Source organism: Curcuma longa, chromosome 3, assembly GCF_044706935.1.
Source record: "Curcuma longa cultivar G26 ecotype Majalengka, Jawa Barat chromosome 3, ITB_CL_G26_1.1, whole genome shotgun sequence".
In the NCBI taxonomy this organism is placed as follows: domain Eukaryota; kingdom Viridiplantae; phylum Streptophyta; class Magnoliopsida; order Zingiberales; family Zingiberaceae; genus Curcuma; species Curcuma longa.
In genome coordinates, this window is record NC_133863.1 from 4,995,804 (window position 1) to 5,012,854 (window position 17,051).

Genomic DNA, 17,051 nt, shown 5'->3' on the forward strand with positions numbered 1-17,051 from the left:
CATGGAGCTGATCGTGTGGGGCCGCTGGGGTGGTGGATTCCATCTTTTGTTGAAGAAGAAGAGTAATTTTTGATTACAACGGAAAAGAGTATTGTCTCAGTTTCATCAAGATTCGAATCTTTATCATCTTCTGTAACTTTGCTTTGTCATAATCAATTCTGTTATGCTCCAAGAGTATAATTTTACCTTTTAGCTATGTCGAAAGGATCTTGTTAGATGAGGCAACCATGCATATGATGTCGATTTACTAAACCTAATGAATTGACCCTAAATCAAGATCAAAACTTTTTTACTTTCAAACTTAAATCAAATCTAAAACCAAAAAAGTTTTAATTTGGTTAATTTTTCTCTCCTCGGTTTTAAGTGCTCACACCTGAACACTCATGTCACCCTGACTGTGTTCCAGTCAGATTTATACCAACTCAGTCCACTCCGAAATGTACCCAGTCCTTAGCTATTCATAGCATATGGCAGAAAAGTGATCCGGGCCTGGCTCATTCTCCAGTCAAAACTCAGGTAATGATGTGGGTAAACATGAATTAGCAAACTCTTATCCGGTGATCATGACTCGTAGCTCACGATCATCCATTAACTACCATCTCCCACCCAAGTAAACAAATATTCCAGGGCATTATACTTTCTTACCATCAGAATTACCTTCGGTTTCATTCGGGAGATTACGGGTCCCGGAAGGGTCGATTGCGCGCCGGATACCATTAAAAATCTCTACGGTCTCGATCAACGATAATATACAAAAAAAGGAAAACAAAAAATCTAAATGCTGATTAAATAAATATTGGGAGAGGAGAACACAGGCGATATCCTCTTCCGCTCCGTCTTCTTCAGATTGAGAAGGCTCTCTCTTCGGCGGAGCGACAAATTCGAGGTTAAAACTTCGCCTCCTTCCCTCCACCTTTGCGGCGAAAGCATCTTTGCATTGGCCACGGCGCGCTTGAAAATCTGAGAATTGGGGGAACGTTCTGCGAGGTCTTGGTGTTGATGGGAGCCAGAGCCAACGCGGGACGGGGCGAACGGCGGTCCCTTACCTGCCGGAAGCGGTGGAGGCGGTTCGTCAGTTTTAAGAAACCCTACCGATGGCACCGGGGCGGCGGCGCAGGCGCTGAAGCATAACCCTGGGTTGTCGGTTGAGTGGTCCGCCGAGGAGCAGGCGACCTTGGAAGAAGGGCTTAGCAAGTTAGTATCTTGGACTTTCCTTGCGAGGATAGTCCTTATAGTTCGCGGAGTTTTTTTTTCTGTTGGAGTAAATAGTTTATTAGATCCAGAAAATTAGCTGTTTTGATTGGATGATTCTAGATAATTATGCTTTGAAGTTCTTAAAACGAACAAACTATTCTCAGATAGAACAAACTATTCTCAGATAGTTTGGTTCTTTACTGTATATATTTCTGGTGGAAGTCTGTGAAATGTTATATATAGACTACGCACAATCTTTTCTTGAATATAGTGAGAGCTTTTGCATCGTGTTTTCTCATTCATTTGGAAATAGAATAGTGTTCTTGATCCCTTGCAAGGGGAATGAAGATTCACTGGAAACTTTGGCAGCTGTGACAACTTTCTGTAACGAATTTCCTATCTCCCCGCTTTAATTTCCATATGGCGCATATATGTCTGCTCAAGCAAATTATATGGTCCTTGATTTGAGTGGATCAGAGCAAGCACCCATGTTTGTTCCTATTTCAATGACACTGCTTGTGTCTGAGACTCTGAAGTTCTACTTTGAAAAAGATTGATAGGATGAGAAACTAATGTTTGCCTTTTTTTGCGATATATTAATGGGTGCACCTTGTCCAACTTGGTATTTACATTAGCCAAAGTGGATTTATCCCAGTATCCTGATAGTTGTTGATGAAAACAATCATATCTATATCACTGTCCATCCAATTTGGGTGGAGAAGGCTGCACTGGAGATTAAAAATCCAACTTAAAAAAAAACAGAATTATTTTTACTATCTATTTATGATTAATGCTTTTAGTAAATAAATTTTAAAATTTCCCTCGTTTCCCTCCAAGGAATGAAAACTATTTCATAATTCATTTACTATGAGTTTTCCTCTCCTACTCCCTGATTGTTTCCTTCCTTTGTAGGAAACATGGCCTGTGTTTGCCTTGCTTTTACTCAAGGTTGACCATTGCTGGATTTGCAGGTATGCTTCTGAAACAATTCTGATCTGCTATGCAAAAATTGCCATGCAATTGCATGACAAGACAGTTCGTGATGTGGCAATGCGGTGTAGATGGATGACGGTAAGTATGATATGTTGCTTGACGTATGCTTAATAATTTTGCAGAATATGCATGCCATTCTATGCTTGTAACTGTAAACATATAACACCATTTTTGTATTTAATGAATATTGTTCTGATTCTTCAGAAAGTAACTTCTAGAAAAAAATAAACTTTGGAAATTTCATTAATTTAATGGTTTTATGGAAATACTACCCTTTTATTGAATTGAGAAGGCATATATTGCATGTTGACAAGGACAAATGATTTCAATAACTGGTAATTATTTTTCTCTTCTTTTTGTGTAAATGAGGTTCAATCTCTTCTTATTGGGACCACATTTTAGTTGGCAGTTCTGGATGTTAAATGGCATTGGATGGGTTACTTTTTATTGGCATTGGAAACACAACACACTATGATTGGGTAACATTTCACAATTTAATGAATATTCTACCTATTTGATGGGGTGGTTAAGAGATTATCTACGGTTAAACCCTTCATAACTCATCAACAGGTAAACCCTTTTGGTATGGATAGATTATCTGTATGGGCTTGGATGTTGTCAGTTGGACATCTTGTTTGGGTTAATGGATTTATAATTCTTAATTTCTTGGCATGGATTAAGGGTGCCAACAGAAAGGAGTGGTTGTTTAACACTGTAAAACAAGTTTGGTTTGGAAATTCTTGTAAGGGCATGTTTCATGTAAGCTTCTGTTTGTCTATACAGGGTGCACCTGCTTGTCCTTCTTCCTCTTTATCTGATTGTATTCCAGAAAATGATGTTAACATGGCTAGAAAGTTTACTTTTAGCATTTCCATTAGCAATTTGCAAATCATTTTCATACACAAAATTGAACAACTTATATTTCGAGCATAGAATGTTTTGATTAGTCTATCTGTTAAAAAAATTAACTTCAGGTTTATGTTTCCATGGTGATAGAAGAAAAGAAAAAAAATTCTGTCACTAAAACTTAATTATTTATCACTAAAAGTTTTGGGATATTAATTTTATTCATAGATTTGCCAACCTAAGTCCGGTGGTAAAAATGATACTATTTAGTAACATTTTTTCTCATCATTAATAGACTATATTTTTAGAATATCATTAATAAATGATACAATAGTTATACAGCCCAATTCATCATTTATGAATTAAGATAATAGCTTTCAAGTAAACATTTTCAACTGTGGGTATGGCTTTTTGGTTAATAAAGATGTTTCTTTTCTTCAGAAAAAGGAGAACAGCAAGAGGAGGAAAGAAGAGCATAACCTGGCAAGAAAAAGCAAAGATAAAAAGGTGAACCTATAGGATGTACTTACTCATATATTTCTGTAGTTATGCTATTGAAAGTAACTAGAATTTTCAATGTATCATATTGCTGTATGGTTATTTTTTCTTAGAATAATAACGACTTCCAGTATGTTAAGAATTATTTTCATGTGTTGGTTTAGTTTGATCATCTTTCAATTTTTATAAATTGTTCTCATTATGGATCTACATATATATGGAAACTCTGATAATCCTAACCATTTCCAATCCCATTTCAGTTTGGCATTAGAATGATGAAAAACTTTCATTGCCAACCATTATCCTCTTTCTTGTCTACATAACTCTGTGTTGTAGTATTTCAATGAAATAATGACACCTCTCTATTGCGCCCTTTTCTCTTTTCATGCTATCTTGTTGTGCTTGTGCCACCACTTTCTGTCTTTCAATTTTTGGATGACTAGTTGATAGATGCTATCCTATTCCTCTCTTTACTCTAGATTTGTGTTGCTTCTTCCCTTGGCATTGCTATGGTCAGTATGAAAGTCTTTGTTGCTTCTGAAGTTACAACTCGCCTATCTACAGATGCTTTTGAGCAATTATCCTAGTGGTGATTGTGGTGATGGGCAGATCCCTTTTGCTCCTTGCACTCTTTGTTTTTTGATCTAACCCAAGGTTTACAATATTGTTTGCGTTGGGATTTAGATCGAATGATACAATTTGGCATCATACTGTGCACACACTTTGACACACATTGAAGTGTGTCGAGATGAGTTTAAATAAGTTTTACTTCTTTCAACCTTTTCTATTTATTTGATTTACTTCTAAAAAAAAGTTTGTAGTAATCAGATAGCATGTAAATTTTTTGTGCAGTACTAGGCGTTCTTCAACATGTGACAAAGTATATGAGATATATTCGAAAGGGTTGTACTCATTTAATCCCCTTTTGCTTAGATATTTTACTTTTAAAAATTTGACTATATTGATTAGATAGTTGAATAACAGAGTTTTATTTAATTATTTATTTTAATGCATATCGAGATGGATTTAGATAAGTTTACTTCTTTAATTCTCATACACTTAACTTAGTGGCTTTTAGAAATACGACTTAGATAATCAATTAAATTAAAAGTTTAAAAATAAAAGAAATAAAAAATATCTTTGAGTTCATCAGAATTCATCTTGACACATTTAAACATGTGCAGAAGTGCGTCAATGCATGCCATCTGTTAGCATGGTATGATACCATTGGAATGAGTAGCATGGTTGGTATGGGGAGAGAATATCCGTGCTGACCAGTATTAAATGTTATTAACTTACAGGAATTGTATATTTCAGCTATGCCTGACATGACATGAGATTCCAAACCATACATGTCAGTCGTTATTTTGTATCTTTCAATGACCATAACTGCTATGTAAACTTAATCTGCTTTGTCTTGCATATAACAGTATTTTGTGTTCCAGATCATTGGGAAATGCCATGTTATTTACATTTGAAACCTTCTCCTACTCTGGTTAACCTATGAGTCTTATTTCTTTAATATATGTTTGATGAAACTTGTCCAAGGAGTTGCAGGGACCTGTAATGGGCTTTCATCTTTTGGAAGAATGTGGGCATCTGTGTTTAATTACTTTTCTAAATCTGCCATCTGACTTTTATTGTCATTCTCACAGGAGAGGGTTTCAGATACTTCTGCAAAAGCTCTAAGCTACATTGGAACACGTCCTAATGTTCCTCCATATCCACCGCCAATGCTCCCAGTCGACGATGATGATATTTCTTATAAAGGTTCTGACATCTTCATTTGTCCATTTCTAATTTAATTGTGGTAATTAGATTTTATGGCTTGGTTTGCATTTGAAGCCATATTTTGATGTTACAAAAATGATTGTGATTTAATTGATCTAAATGTTATTAGACATGCAGTCTTGTATGAAGTTCAATGGAGAGATAACATCTATGTAGTTGACCTCAAATAGTTAGGACAAACATTTGATAACAACAAATCATCTTTGTTTTGGGCATTAATTTAGTAGCATAAATGATTACTAATATTTGGATTAATATATTTAATTCAAGCAATGTAGAGTTGTACTTCATGAGGAATACATTTTTGTGTACAGATATTGGTGGTCGAACAGGAGAGCTTCTTGAGAGTAATGCAGAGGCCTTCAGTAAAATATCAGCAAATTTCACTAACTTAAAGGTGTGTATATTATATGTTTCAGTTTTGTTTGGTTATTTTGCAGCTTCTAACAAAGTGAAATCACTAATGTTTGGGTGGGCATAGCTTTTGTTGTAATTGGACTACTAGTTTTCTGCAGAATTATCTAGCCTCAACATCTATGCATAGACAGGATTACAGATTCCAGATTTGGGTATGATGAACCATGTTTCTTCCCTACTGCAGATACAAGATAACATCAACCTGTTTTGCCAGACACGGGACAGTATACTATCAGTCTTGAAAGAGTATGTTTTTTGTCTGAAAGATTTATGTTTTTTTGCATTATGTTTTCAACCTTTTCGGTCAATTTTTAGAATATACAGGTATGTGTTAGTTTATATGGAGAATTGTGCATCTTTTAAATGATAAGTTTGATGAATCCATATCATATGCATTACGAAATTGATTGCCATGTTTCTTTACATCAATAGTATACATTTTAGCATACGCTATCCTTTTTTTTTTATACTATTCTCTTTTACAAAAAAGGATAAGAAGAAACCAACTGCTTATGAACACCTAATTCCAAAAGGTTGTTCAATTTGTGCATCTTGATAGTTGGTCTTTTCTCCCATATGGGAATTTTAATAATATATGGTAATATGAACCGACACATATTCCAAGTTAACACACAAACTCCACACGAGCTGGAAACTTATGGATAAGATTTGAGATTGAACATGTAGAAGTGGATGTGTGAGGTCACTAGATCATGTAAACTATTAAAAGTATTTTCTGTGGATCTTAAGTGGAATCCAAATAGATGATGAAAGGGAAGGAAATAGATTAAGAAGATGTAAATTTCAAGGTACAAAATGTTCAGACAATGGACATATTTCATATTTGGATGTATGAAATTAACCGGAGTTGGAGGAATGGTGCTTGATAATTCAATGTTATCCAATTGATCTGAGTATTAAGGTCTATGTAATGAAACCCAGGTGATGAGGAATATACGGTTTGTTGGTGTTGAGTGGACACTGTTTGTATAAAACCACATGGTGAAATAAATAATTTTCTAGATTTTCACATGTAACATTAATCAATGTTTCCTAATAGTATATACATCATAATCGCATGTACATCAAATTTCTATGTTGAACTTGCCAAACATTCAAACACGTACAACCTAAACTTGTAGGCTTTGAGCGTGTATCCGATGAAACTGAACACAGCCTCTTTCAGTGAATTAAGAAGAAACTGCTCAGAGACAATTACTGAAATTTTCACTTGATATTCTATTTGCTCAGGATATTTAGCAAACTAAAATTTTAATCTTGTTGCAGCTTGACCGATATGCCTGAAATAATGAAGCAGATGCCAGCACTTCCAGTGAAGTTGAACGAAGAGCTTGCCAACTCCATCCTGCCAAGGCCAAACATGCCTATGTAGACTGATCCATGGTTACCTCGTTGCTCTGTCCAAGGAAATCAAACACCTTTCTGGTTGAATAGTTAGTACCAGTGGTAATTCTATCTGTTGCCCTGCTCGTTGTATTTTGTATAATGTTAATGTTCTTTGGTCAGCTGATTAGTACATATTGTCTACAGATAACCTAAACAGTCTTAAGGAATTTTTGTAAGAATTGATGATTAAATAGTCTAATGCACAGCCAGTAAGTAGCCTTCTTCTGTAAAAAGGTGAAATCCGTCACCTTAACAGCCTCACACGGTCAGCTCCACGACCATCTGTGAGGAGGTAAATCGAAAAACTGCAGTTGGTCACGACGCAGGAGAGTGTTGTCTGATTTCGTCGTGATTCGAACCCTTGTCCTCTTCTACAGCTCTGTTGAAACTTTGGCTTTGGGCCGTACTATCAATTTAAAAGCTATTGAACTTAGCCCGCTCAAACGAGTTATATATTTCCTCCCCACTGAGAGCTCTTGCCATTCCCTTCCTTCCCCCCTTGACGCTCGACTCATCTCAAGGCGCTCATGCTCTGCGCTTTTCGGAACCCTAACCGCGACGGACGCCATAAGGAAGCAGCTCGACGCCCTGATGGGAGCTAACCGCAACGAAGATGTCAACGAGGTCAAGCGCAAGTACTATGATCGCGAGGTCTGCCGCCTCTTCTTGTCCGGCCTTTGTCCTCACGATCTTTTCCAGCTCACGGTCAGTGCTATCTCCTCCTCTCTCACCTAGCACCCTGTCTCCTCTTCTTGGATAATGCTAGGGTTTAGATCAATCAACTCACTAAATGTTGTTTGGATCACTGCACCTAATACCAGTGCCGGAGATTTAGTAATTTCGGTTAGCCTGTTGTTTCTTGTTTCTGATTACTGAATCTAATACAGAACCAAGCTGTTGATCTGCTGAGGCTGATGTCCTGCTTTGATTTTTTTGTTTTTGTTTTTGTTTTTGCTCCAGAAAATGGATATGGGTCCTTGCCCCAGAGTGCATTCATTAGAGCTGCGGAGAGAAAATGGGTATGGGTCCTTTATTTTATTTGAAGCCTTCTACAAAGATCAAAAGATTCCTATCCAGCACTAGATATGTTGTTGACTCGACTGTGGCGAGAATTTATTGTTGAATTTCCAGTCTACATTGTTCATATTGCATTCCTATACCTGGAAACAACCTATGTTGTGACTTCATAGTGTCCTTTACACCAGCTCCTTATGCACTGTTCCCATAACCAATAAAGTTTCTCTCTCAATTCTCACTTGAACACCACATTCTTCATTCTTCCTGAGGGAACAAGTGTCAACTATTTGAGGTTGCCTGACCTTTCTCATACACATCTTTTATAAAACTAATCTATACACATACCACGCAAATAACAATGATGTTTAAGCACTTACGAAGACTAATCTTTCCTAACAGTAAATATGCAGTTCTGTGAACTATTAAAACATATAAAACATACATGAAAAACAGCTCCAAATGCAAATTTTAGTTTTAGCATAAAAAAAAGCCCAACTCCTGAACATTTGAATTAGTCATAATTCATGGACTTAACTGCACTATTCTCTACTTTCCACTGCAGTGGTACACATTCACAAAGCATTCGTTTTGAATGGAACAACTGATTTCCTCAACTCAAATCAGCAGACACCACCATAAAGCTTAGCTTCAGCATTACATCCACACTCATTTGCAACAAATTAATTACTCCTTTCTCTATCTCTATAATAATGCAGCAATGGTTCCAAAAGCAAGAGATGGTCATAAATTTTGGTCTTTTATCGTAGAGATTGTTGCAGTTCTAAACAAATTCCAATATTCCCATTCTCATTCCACTGCTAAAAAGGGAAGAAAGTAAGAAGTAAACCTGCAAATGAATTCAGCTGCTATGGCAAGTGATTCATGAATGGCAAAGCTGTCGTTTAATATGTAAAGATTGATTCCAAAAGGTAAGCATCTACAAACTTACGGTGCTGAAAGATAACAAGAAGATAGCACAAACATCCAGAGAAAGCACAAATTTGAGATTGTTGGTATTCCCTATGGAAAAGACACCAAGTTTCAGGGATGCCCAACCTCAAAGTTGTCGATCCGCCGCAGACGCAACGAGAGGCAGGTAATGCGTCTTCCCAAGGATGCAATTGATGACGGAGTATACGAAACAAGCGAGCGAGAAGACAAAGACGGCGTGGTATCCGATCTCCAAGACCCGGAACCCTATCCCTCTCGATGGGGTGCCGAACACCCGCTGCAGGAGGGAGGGGAGCGCGAGGAAGACGTCCAGGACGACGGCTTGCATAGCGTTGTAACGGACGTAGTGGCTGAAGGCCGGGTTGCGCACGACTCCGAGGTAGAGTGCGAAGAAGGCGACGAAGGAGGCGTAGGGAACTGAGTGGTAGGCGGCGGCGAGTGGGAGGATGGGGGCGATGGCAGCGGCCGCGGCGGGGACGCGGGCGAAGAGGAAACGGCCGTAGTGGAGGGAGTCGACGAAGGGGAGAGTGTAGGCGAGGGCGGAGACGAGGCGATCAGCGGCTGGGACGGTGGACCGGGACATGCAGACGGCGGTAGGGCGGCGGCAGGCGGGTGAGGGGCGGAGATGTAGGCTAAAGGAGGGCGGAAAGACGGCGGGGTGGTTGTGGAGACGAGGGAGAGGGGAGAAGCGGAGGAGGGCGAGGGCCGTCGCCATTGTTGTTGCTGTGCTAGCGTTCCTTTCGTCGGCGAGATTTTAGAATTGGGGCAGACTTCTTCAGCCGTTGGATGAGGGTAGACTTTAAAGATCTTGGCCGTTGAGGCAGGGTAAACAAATAATTATTTGCGGTAAATAAATAATTTCTTTGATGGGCATTTGATTACCTTCCTCGACCTCACCTCTCTCCCGACGGAAGGAGCTCAATGACAATCACGTGCAATTCACGTGACCTAACCCTAATTCTCAAGAGAATGGAAACATTTCTTTTAAGACATCCTGCGTTGCACGTGACAGAAAATCCAGCTTATCTCGCTGCTTCGCTCTCGCCTTCTCGGTCACATTGACGTCGGCGAGACCTGGCAGCTCCGCCACCCGGTGGCTCCAGCTCCACCATCTTCCTCCGACCGGCTTAGTCGAGGTGTGCTTCCTGCTTCCTCCTCTTGCTTTTTTTCATCGTGCGTCCTTGGTGCGCCATCGGTGATCCTGCGGTCACCGCTGCTTGTTCCACCAGTGACGAAGATCGCTGATTGAGAATCCTTTTTAGTTCTTTACTTCAAGTCCAGAAAGTGTTGAGAAGATTTTCTTTTTCTCCACGCCATGTATTCATGAATCATGAGAAGTAACATGAAGTTAAACTACTAGCAACTAGAAATGAGATTGAAACCAATTCAATGATCTTTATCGCACAAATTATTGGTTTACTCATTACATATTTGGTTTGGGGTGAGAAATTGAATATTATATACTGGATAAGCCACGTTTATGTGGGTAAGGTTCAAATGAGGTACCTTTTAGGGCTTCAGGACTTTTTCTAAGTAGATGTGTGCAAAAGAGATGGCAATTTTGGTCGGCAGTTGAGATTTGTGTATATCATCTTGCAACTTATTCACGCCCTATAAAACTCATTTCTTCATTATCCGATGAACCCTAGCGTCGGTGCCATTTGAAAGTAAAGGATCAATTTGATTTACCCTCAAAAGGTGAAGCGGGCCAATTTTATTTTAATAATCCAATGAATTGTTTCAAGACTGACCTGCCTGTTTCCTTTTACTGACCAATTAAAACGAGATTTACTTTATTGATACAGGTACCAATCTGACACTGTCATAGATTCAATAGCTTTTATTGAATTATGTGATGAAGGAATTCGTACCTGAACTGGATTTTTTATAAAAAAAAGGTTACAAAGAGAATTTCTATCGTTTTTGAATTTTCTGACTTAATGTGAGATAGTGATATGCATGGCCTATTTTATCTGACCAGTGAATGAAGCAACAAGTTTTAAGTTAAAATTAATGAGTGAAGAAGAAAAGAAATTAAGTGAGTTTTGTCCTGCTTGAATATGATGGTCCTACCCAATTTCTCATCACTGGAGGAAAGAATAGGAAGGTTGATGCTTCCTCTGGATGAGTGGATCAGAAAACTTTCCATCAATCTATTTACTTTACTGATCGCCTTGAGCTGGGAATTGTCAGAGCCCCTTCTCAAGACACTTTTCTAAGGTCTGTCATTCCTTTCCGTACTCAGCAAACAGTCGTGAATGGACATGCGCCATTCACTCTTTGAGTTAGGAAAGGAGCTACATTAGTATTAGCTTAATTGGATCGTATCCTTTGTTAACTCTATTGGGCAAGGGCAGCAGCTACATGTATTTCAGGCATAATATGCCCCCGGATGGTATGCTAAACCACTTAAGACAGCAAGTGAGGGTCAATGAACCTTGAGCTGAAGCCCCTAATAACTCTTCTTGCACAGGAACAGTGTATGGGCCAGTGAACGTGGGAAGATTCAAGCTGTTTGGTTAAGCTATGGGAAAGAATGATAAGGGAGCTTTCTTGGTACAGAATGAAACTGAACAGCTGCTAAAGGGTGTCAAGCAACCGCTTTTCTCGTGGTAGGTAGAGAACAGAAAGTATGGCATTCCTTATGTATTTCAGAGTGTTATTAGGAAAGATGGGAAAGGGAGGAGAAGAGGGGAAATGAGAAGTTGGGAACCATGAAGTGCAACCTTTGCCACTCACTGTGTAGTAGAGAGGGGGAAGAGCGCTGGTGTACTCTTTCTATTGCATATTGGTGCTAGGTCATGGTTGCTTGCAAACTAATTCACTTATATTTTTGCTTTAAAAGTGTCTTACCAAGCAATAAATATCTGTTACATATCACACATACACATTAATCATCATTTGGCTCACCAAGAGCAGCTCCAATTTTTAGATCCATGCCTGCTTAATATATGTAGGACTACATCCGTTAAGCAGATGAATGATCTATTTCATGATCAATCTACCACATATCTACATATTTGAAAGAATTGAGAAGGATAAGCTTTCTCATTGACAAGAGATGAGACAAATACAAAGGAGTGATCAATTTATTGTTTAGAGCATGAATTTAAATCAGACATCACTTGAGATTTACTTGGACATAGGCAGTTTGAATCTGGATAGAGCCTCATATTTGTGTTAAAGATAACTAATTGAAATACTTAATTTGGTTGAAGAGAATAAAGAATATTATTGGTATGTGGGATAAAAATGTGATCTAGCTGACAATTTTGCATCATCTCAAATTAGCTTCTTCTTGAATAACCTCCACAATTTTGACCTTCAGTTTTTTAAAGCTCTTTGCATATTCAATATTTGTTTTATTTGCATGTATGAAATTAATATCTTATTATTGTTTTAATATCATTTATGTAAAATTACTTGCATGGCTTGCTATCTAAACTTTGCTCTCATATGTGCCTGCATGAACATTTAGCATATATTTTGTTCATTTTAAAACCATATGTATGATTGATAAGAAGGCCGTGATGATGCTACATGGTCAATAGTAACTTATTTGATATACTTCTTTCTTTGTTAGTGATTTTTATTTTTATTTTTAGCCAACTTCACCTAGTAGGATAAGGTTTGGTGTTGTTGTTGTTGTACTTCTCCATTGTGGTACATCACTTGTTTTACCATGTGGTTTTACCGATTTCCCCTCTATGTTCAGTATTAAATTAACTGTATATTTTTGTAAGAATTATTGTATTTTTCTCTTGAGCTTCTAAGAAAGAAAAAAAATGCACTAACATCATTGTTTTTGTCGATTTGATCATGGTAAGGATAGCATTGGTCCAGCTTTTTGGGACGAGTGATAGTTTTCAAGATAATGATGAGCGCCTCACACCTTATTTTCTTTACCCATCTATGTTGTCCATGATCGACTCTTTGATTGATGGTTTTACACTAGAAAGTATAAACTATATAAAATTAGGAGTGCCCAAAGTCTGTTCCTTTAGTTTCTAAATGAAGTAAACCACATATTTTCAACTTTCGAATGGGACACTATATTGAAATATTATATGATGTATTGTGAGCACTGTTAGAGAATGGATTATAATAGAAACGCATGCACTGGCTTAGATTTGTTGATAGGTAATACAATGAAACTCTGTTTCTTGGCATATTTGTATTCTCTCTTCATATTTATTAAGTGCTGTTATGTTTTCGTTATATGGCCTATCCCCTTTGATCTGAAGCATGTCTTAGATTATAAAATTTTATGGGTTGCATTGAACTCTGTAGTTTAAGAAAATTTTCCTTTCATGCTGGAAGCATCTGCTTAGGTGTGTGCACCATCATTCAGTTACTATGCATCCTAAATTTTATTTTACAGGTGTTTGCTGACTTGTTTGGAGATTATTGACTTTTGCTACCTCGTTAATAATGAATTGCCTTCAATCTATTTCCTGCCTTAGTCAAGGTTCTCTTGCTGGGCCCAACTCGAGAAGTGGAAGGAGCTTTTTCTCTTTATCTAGAACCTTATACTCAAATCCTACATGTTTACATGCCTCTCCATATATTGGTTTCTGTCGACAGAAGGTATACCCCAGTTTGGTGCATTATGCACAGAAGAGTGAAAGGTGTGCTCGAGTTTGTGCATCTGGGAGCAGCGGGAACTCTTCTAGGGGAGATGAGGTCGGAATCTTTGCTTGAGTTTCATTTTATTAAATAATGTATTTTGGCATATATAAACCCCGACTGATTCAAACACAGGAAAACCTCAAATTTAAGCATGTCATATAGCATACACTCCTGTTCTTGGCTCACTATAACAGAAAACTTAACTAGGAATTCTTTATGATCCGTACAATAGGATAAAAAATTCTTTTGCAACTTCTGATTATTCTTTTTCTCTTCTCACAAAGACATAGATCATTAATCAGTGGCTAGATATGCACACCATGCTCTTCGTGTACTTGTACTCATAATTTGAGTTAATATAACAAGAATATCGATGAACTCTTAAGAGTTTTTGTGCAAACCATGTTAAAAAAAAAACTATGCATTCTAGATCAGAGAGTGTTTGTAATAAATTATTTTCTGAGATAATAGTTCATAGTGATTGCATTTAAGATGATATTTATGATGATTGATTTTGGCATATTTTAAATGGTTTTAAATCTGAAGCAGCCATTTTCATGGGAATCTCTGAAGAAAGCTTTTGGAAGTTTTAGGAGAGAGCTAACAGTGCAAGATATGTTGAGAGAGCAAGAAAGGCAGAGACAATTTTATGGTAATGGAGATGATGGAATATCTGGAAGGGGTGGGGGTGATGGTTCCAATGGTCCAGGCGATGAAGGTTTTGCAGGAAAATTTGATGAATTTGTGCAAGTATTTCTGGCTATTCTAGGTATAGTGTTACTGGTAAGACTTCTTCCTAGTTTCTGTTGTAAAACTATGTTAACAGCCTTAACGTGAATCTTTGCTATATTTGTATTTCTGTGTTGTGGCCTCTAGGCTAAATGTCCAACATATTTGCATCATTTATCATTGTTTAGATAGGCAGTAATTGTCTAAGCACCATCTTTGTGCGATTATTGTTTGGATAAACACAATCATTTTTTGGTCTTGATTTAGATAAACACAGGTTAATTGGTGGATGACATCATCTAAAATGGTCTCAGCAAAGATTTTGTTGAAAATTTGTAGCTTTTAAAATGTTTTTTATGAGAGATTAAGAAAAGGGGTTGAGCTCTCAAAGAAAAACAAAATACTGTGTATTCTGTAATTGATTGATCTTGATCAAGGATAACCCAGAGATGGTCTAACATTATTACGTTCTTCTCTTGATATAAATTTCCTTGTCTCCATTCCTAGTGAAAAGAAGCTGGTAATTTGACATCAGAAACATGAAAATTGAGGTGATTGAGAAGTTTGACAAGTGCAAATGAGCTTGAACTTGTTTGGATTGATCTTGAGACAGTGGATAGAGTTGCATAGGTTGGAAAGAATATGTTATATACTTGAGGTGGGACATGTGAGAATCACGTTATGTTATAGTGTGGTGCATAGTTTGACTGGGATCTAGCATGTTCCAGAATTGGGGTATCCTTGGTATTGTCTGGTGTGATTTATGCTAAAGGATACCATTGTTGTTTTTAAGGAAGTCTTGAGTTTTGTTTTAGATTTGTGAGGGATGATAGATCTTGATGACATTTATGAGGGTGTCTATCAACTCTTTTGTGTTTGAGGGTTTGACATGCATCACATATTCAAGATGTGCAAAGACCAAAGAAGAAACATGATGCAACTTAATATTCATTGATTGGAGGAATGTGTCCTTGTTTAAATAAGCACAATGATTTCTTATACTATCAAACAACTATCATTGTATAAATAATGATAAGATAAACATTCCAACATTTAGTACTTAGTTTGGATAAGCAACATATCAATTGGTCATTGGATGGCATTGTTTAAAGGCATCTACTATATATATTATAGAAATATGCTTTTCACCCTTATTTATTTCTTATCAGAATTTGAGAAGGGGCTTGGGTTTGGATAGAGAAAATACTATGTTCTGTGATTAGTTGCTCCAAATTCAGGACAATCGTGGGACAGTGAGAAGAATATCTTATGATCTTCATTTAGAGATTATAGTGGAGTTATGTTGCCTGAAGTTGGCAAGTCTGTTGCATAGCTACAGTGGGAAATGTGAGAACCAAGCTTCACAGTGGCATTTATGGCGTCTTGCACTCCAATTCCTTTTGTAAAATACCAAGTTTTGATTCATGGCTTCCTGCACTATGGGGAACTTCCAATATCTATTTTCTGAAGTAGTTGCAAGTGATTGATCACGAGTGTTCTATAATTTGCATTGCTATTTTCCAAAAATATCAAAAGTGGTACTTTTCTTTACCATTTTGAATCCTACATATCATCTACCTGACATCTCCCTGCATCTTTTGTTGTATGTTATTATTTTTTTAAACAGAGTTCATACCAGTGACACTATTTGATTGGTATTGCAGTATATCTTTTTGCTCAATGGCGAGGATCTGACGCGTCTTATCAGGGACTACATCAAGTATCTTTTTGGAGGTAAACCGAGTATCCGCTTGAAACGTAAGATGGAGGAATTGCACAGGTTTTATAAGAGTTTAGCTTGGAAGGAAGTGAAGTACCGGGAAGATTGGTTGGAAAGAGAGATTATTAGGACACCCACAGTGTGGCACAAGCCTCAGCAACTGGCTTATCTGGTGGAGACTTATTTGGAGAACTACAGGCGACAAGATGATTAAACTCTACTCTGTTTATGATCTCTGTGAAGTGTCACAAACTTCCAATTGTATCTTCATGGTTTGTTGTTCGTAGTGCTCCTCAAGGCCAAACCACCACTGCTACTTGCCTTTTTTTTCTGTGATTATCAAATTGTATCCTCAACATGAAGTTAAAGAACTAGAAGCTTTTTTATAAAGCCCTCTGATGGATTCTAAGCTGCTATTAGATATTCAGCTCGTGACATGATTTCTCAAATTCTCCATATCAGAGGATCCATTAAGATTTCATTCTGTTGCCTTCTAACTGAAAGCTTAATGGTTCCAGCTAGTACAGGGAAAATGTTGAGTAATATGTTTGTCAATTGACCTTGGAGTGCCAATTCATATATGAATCTTAGTTGCTCCCACGGCATAGTCGAGTTGGTATTCAGATGGTAGATTGTCACATGAGAAGATAATTCCTTGTGAAATAAAATTTTTTCTATATGAAATGGTCGTTCGATCATTGTAATTTATCTCCTTCAATCGTAATTTATCAATATTGACTTCAGCAAAATGTGGAATTCGCTACCTCAGCAGTTCCACATACGGTCGGTTCATGATCATATGTGAGGAGGTAAATTGAGAAGTTGCAGTTGGTCATGATAGAGGAGGGTATTGTCTTAG

The 17,051-nt window shown here is 37.5% G+C and overlaps 2 protein-coding genes and 1 pseudogene across 2 annotated transcripts; 2 read left to right on the forward strand and 1 right to left on the reverse strand.

Annotated features, from left to right (window-relative positions):
* The first annotated feature begins 812 nt into the window (after positions 1 to 812).
* Positions 813 to 7,360, forward strand: LOC141824237 (uncharacterized; annotated as a pseudogene).
* Positions 7,361 to 9,064: 1,704 nt separating this feature from the next.
* LOC141825361 (protein TIC 20-II, chloroplastic-like) lies at positions 9,065 to 9,850 on the reverse strand. Its single transcript, XM_074712745.1, has one exon. The coding sequence runs from the start codon at positions 9,827 to 9,829 to the stop codon at positions 9,221 to 9,223; it is 609 nt and encodes a 202-aa protein (XP_074568846.1). The 5' UTR covers positions 9,830 to 9,850; the 3' UTR covers positions 9,065 to 9,220.
* Positions 9,851 to 9,900: 50 nt separating this feature from the next.
* LOC141823115 (uncharacterized) lies at positions 9,901 to 16,619 on the forward strand. The gene is made up of 5 exons (XM_074710386.1): positions 9,901 to 9,906; positions 10,104 to 10,250; positions 13,699 to 13,797; positions 14,293 to 14,526; positions 16,137 to 16,619. The coding sequence occupies exons 1-5, from the start codon at positions 9,901 to 9,903 to the stop codon at positions 16,404 to 16,406; spliced, it is 756 nt and encodes a 251-aa protein (XP_074566487.1). The 3' UTR covers positions 16,407 to 16,619.
* Positions 16,620 to 17,051: the final 432 nt, after the last annotated feature.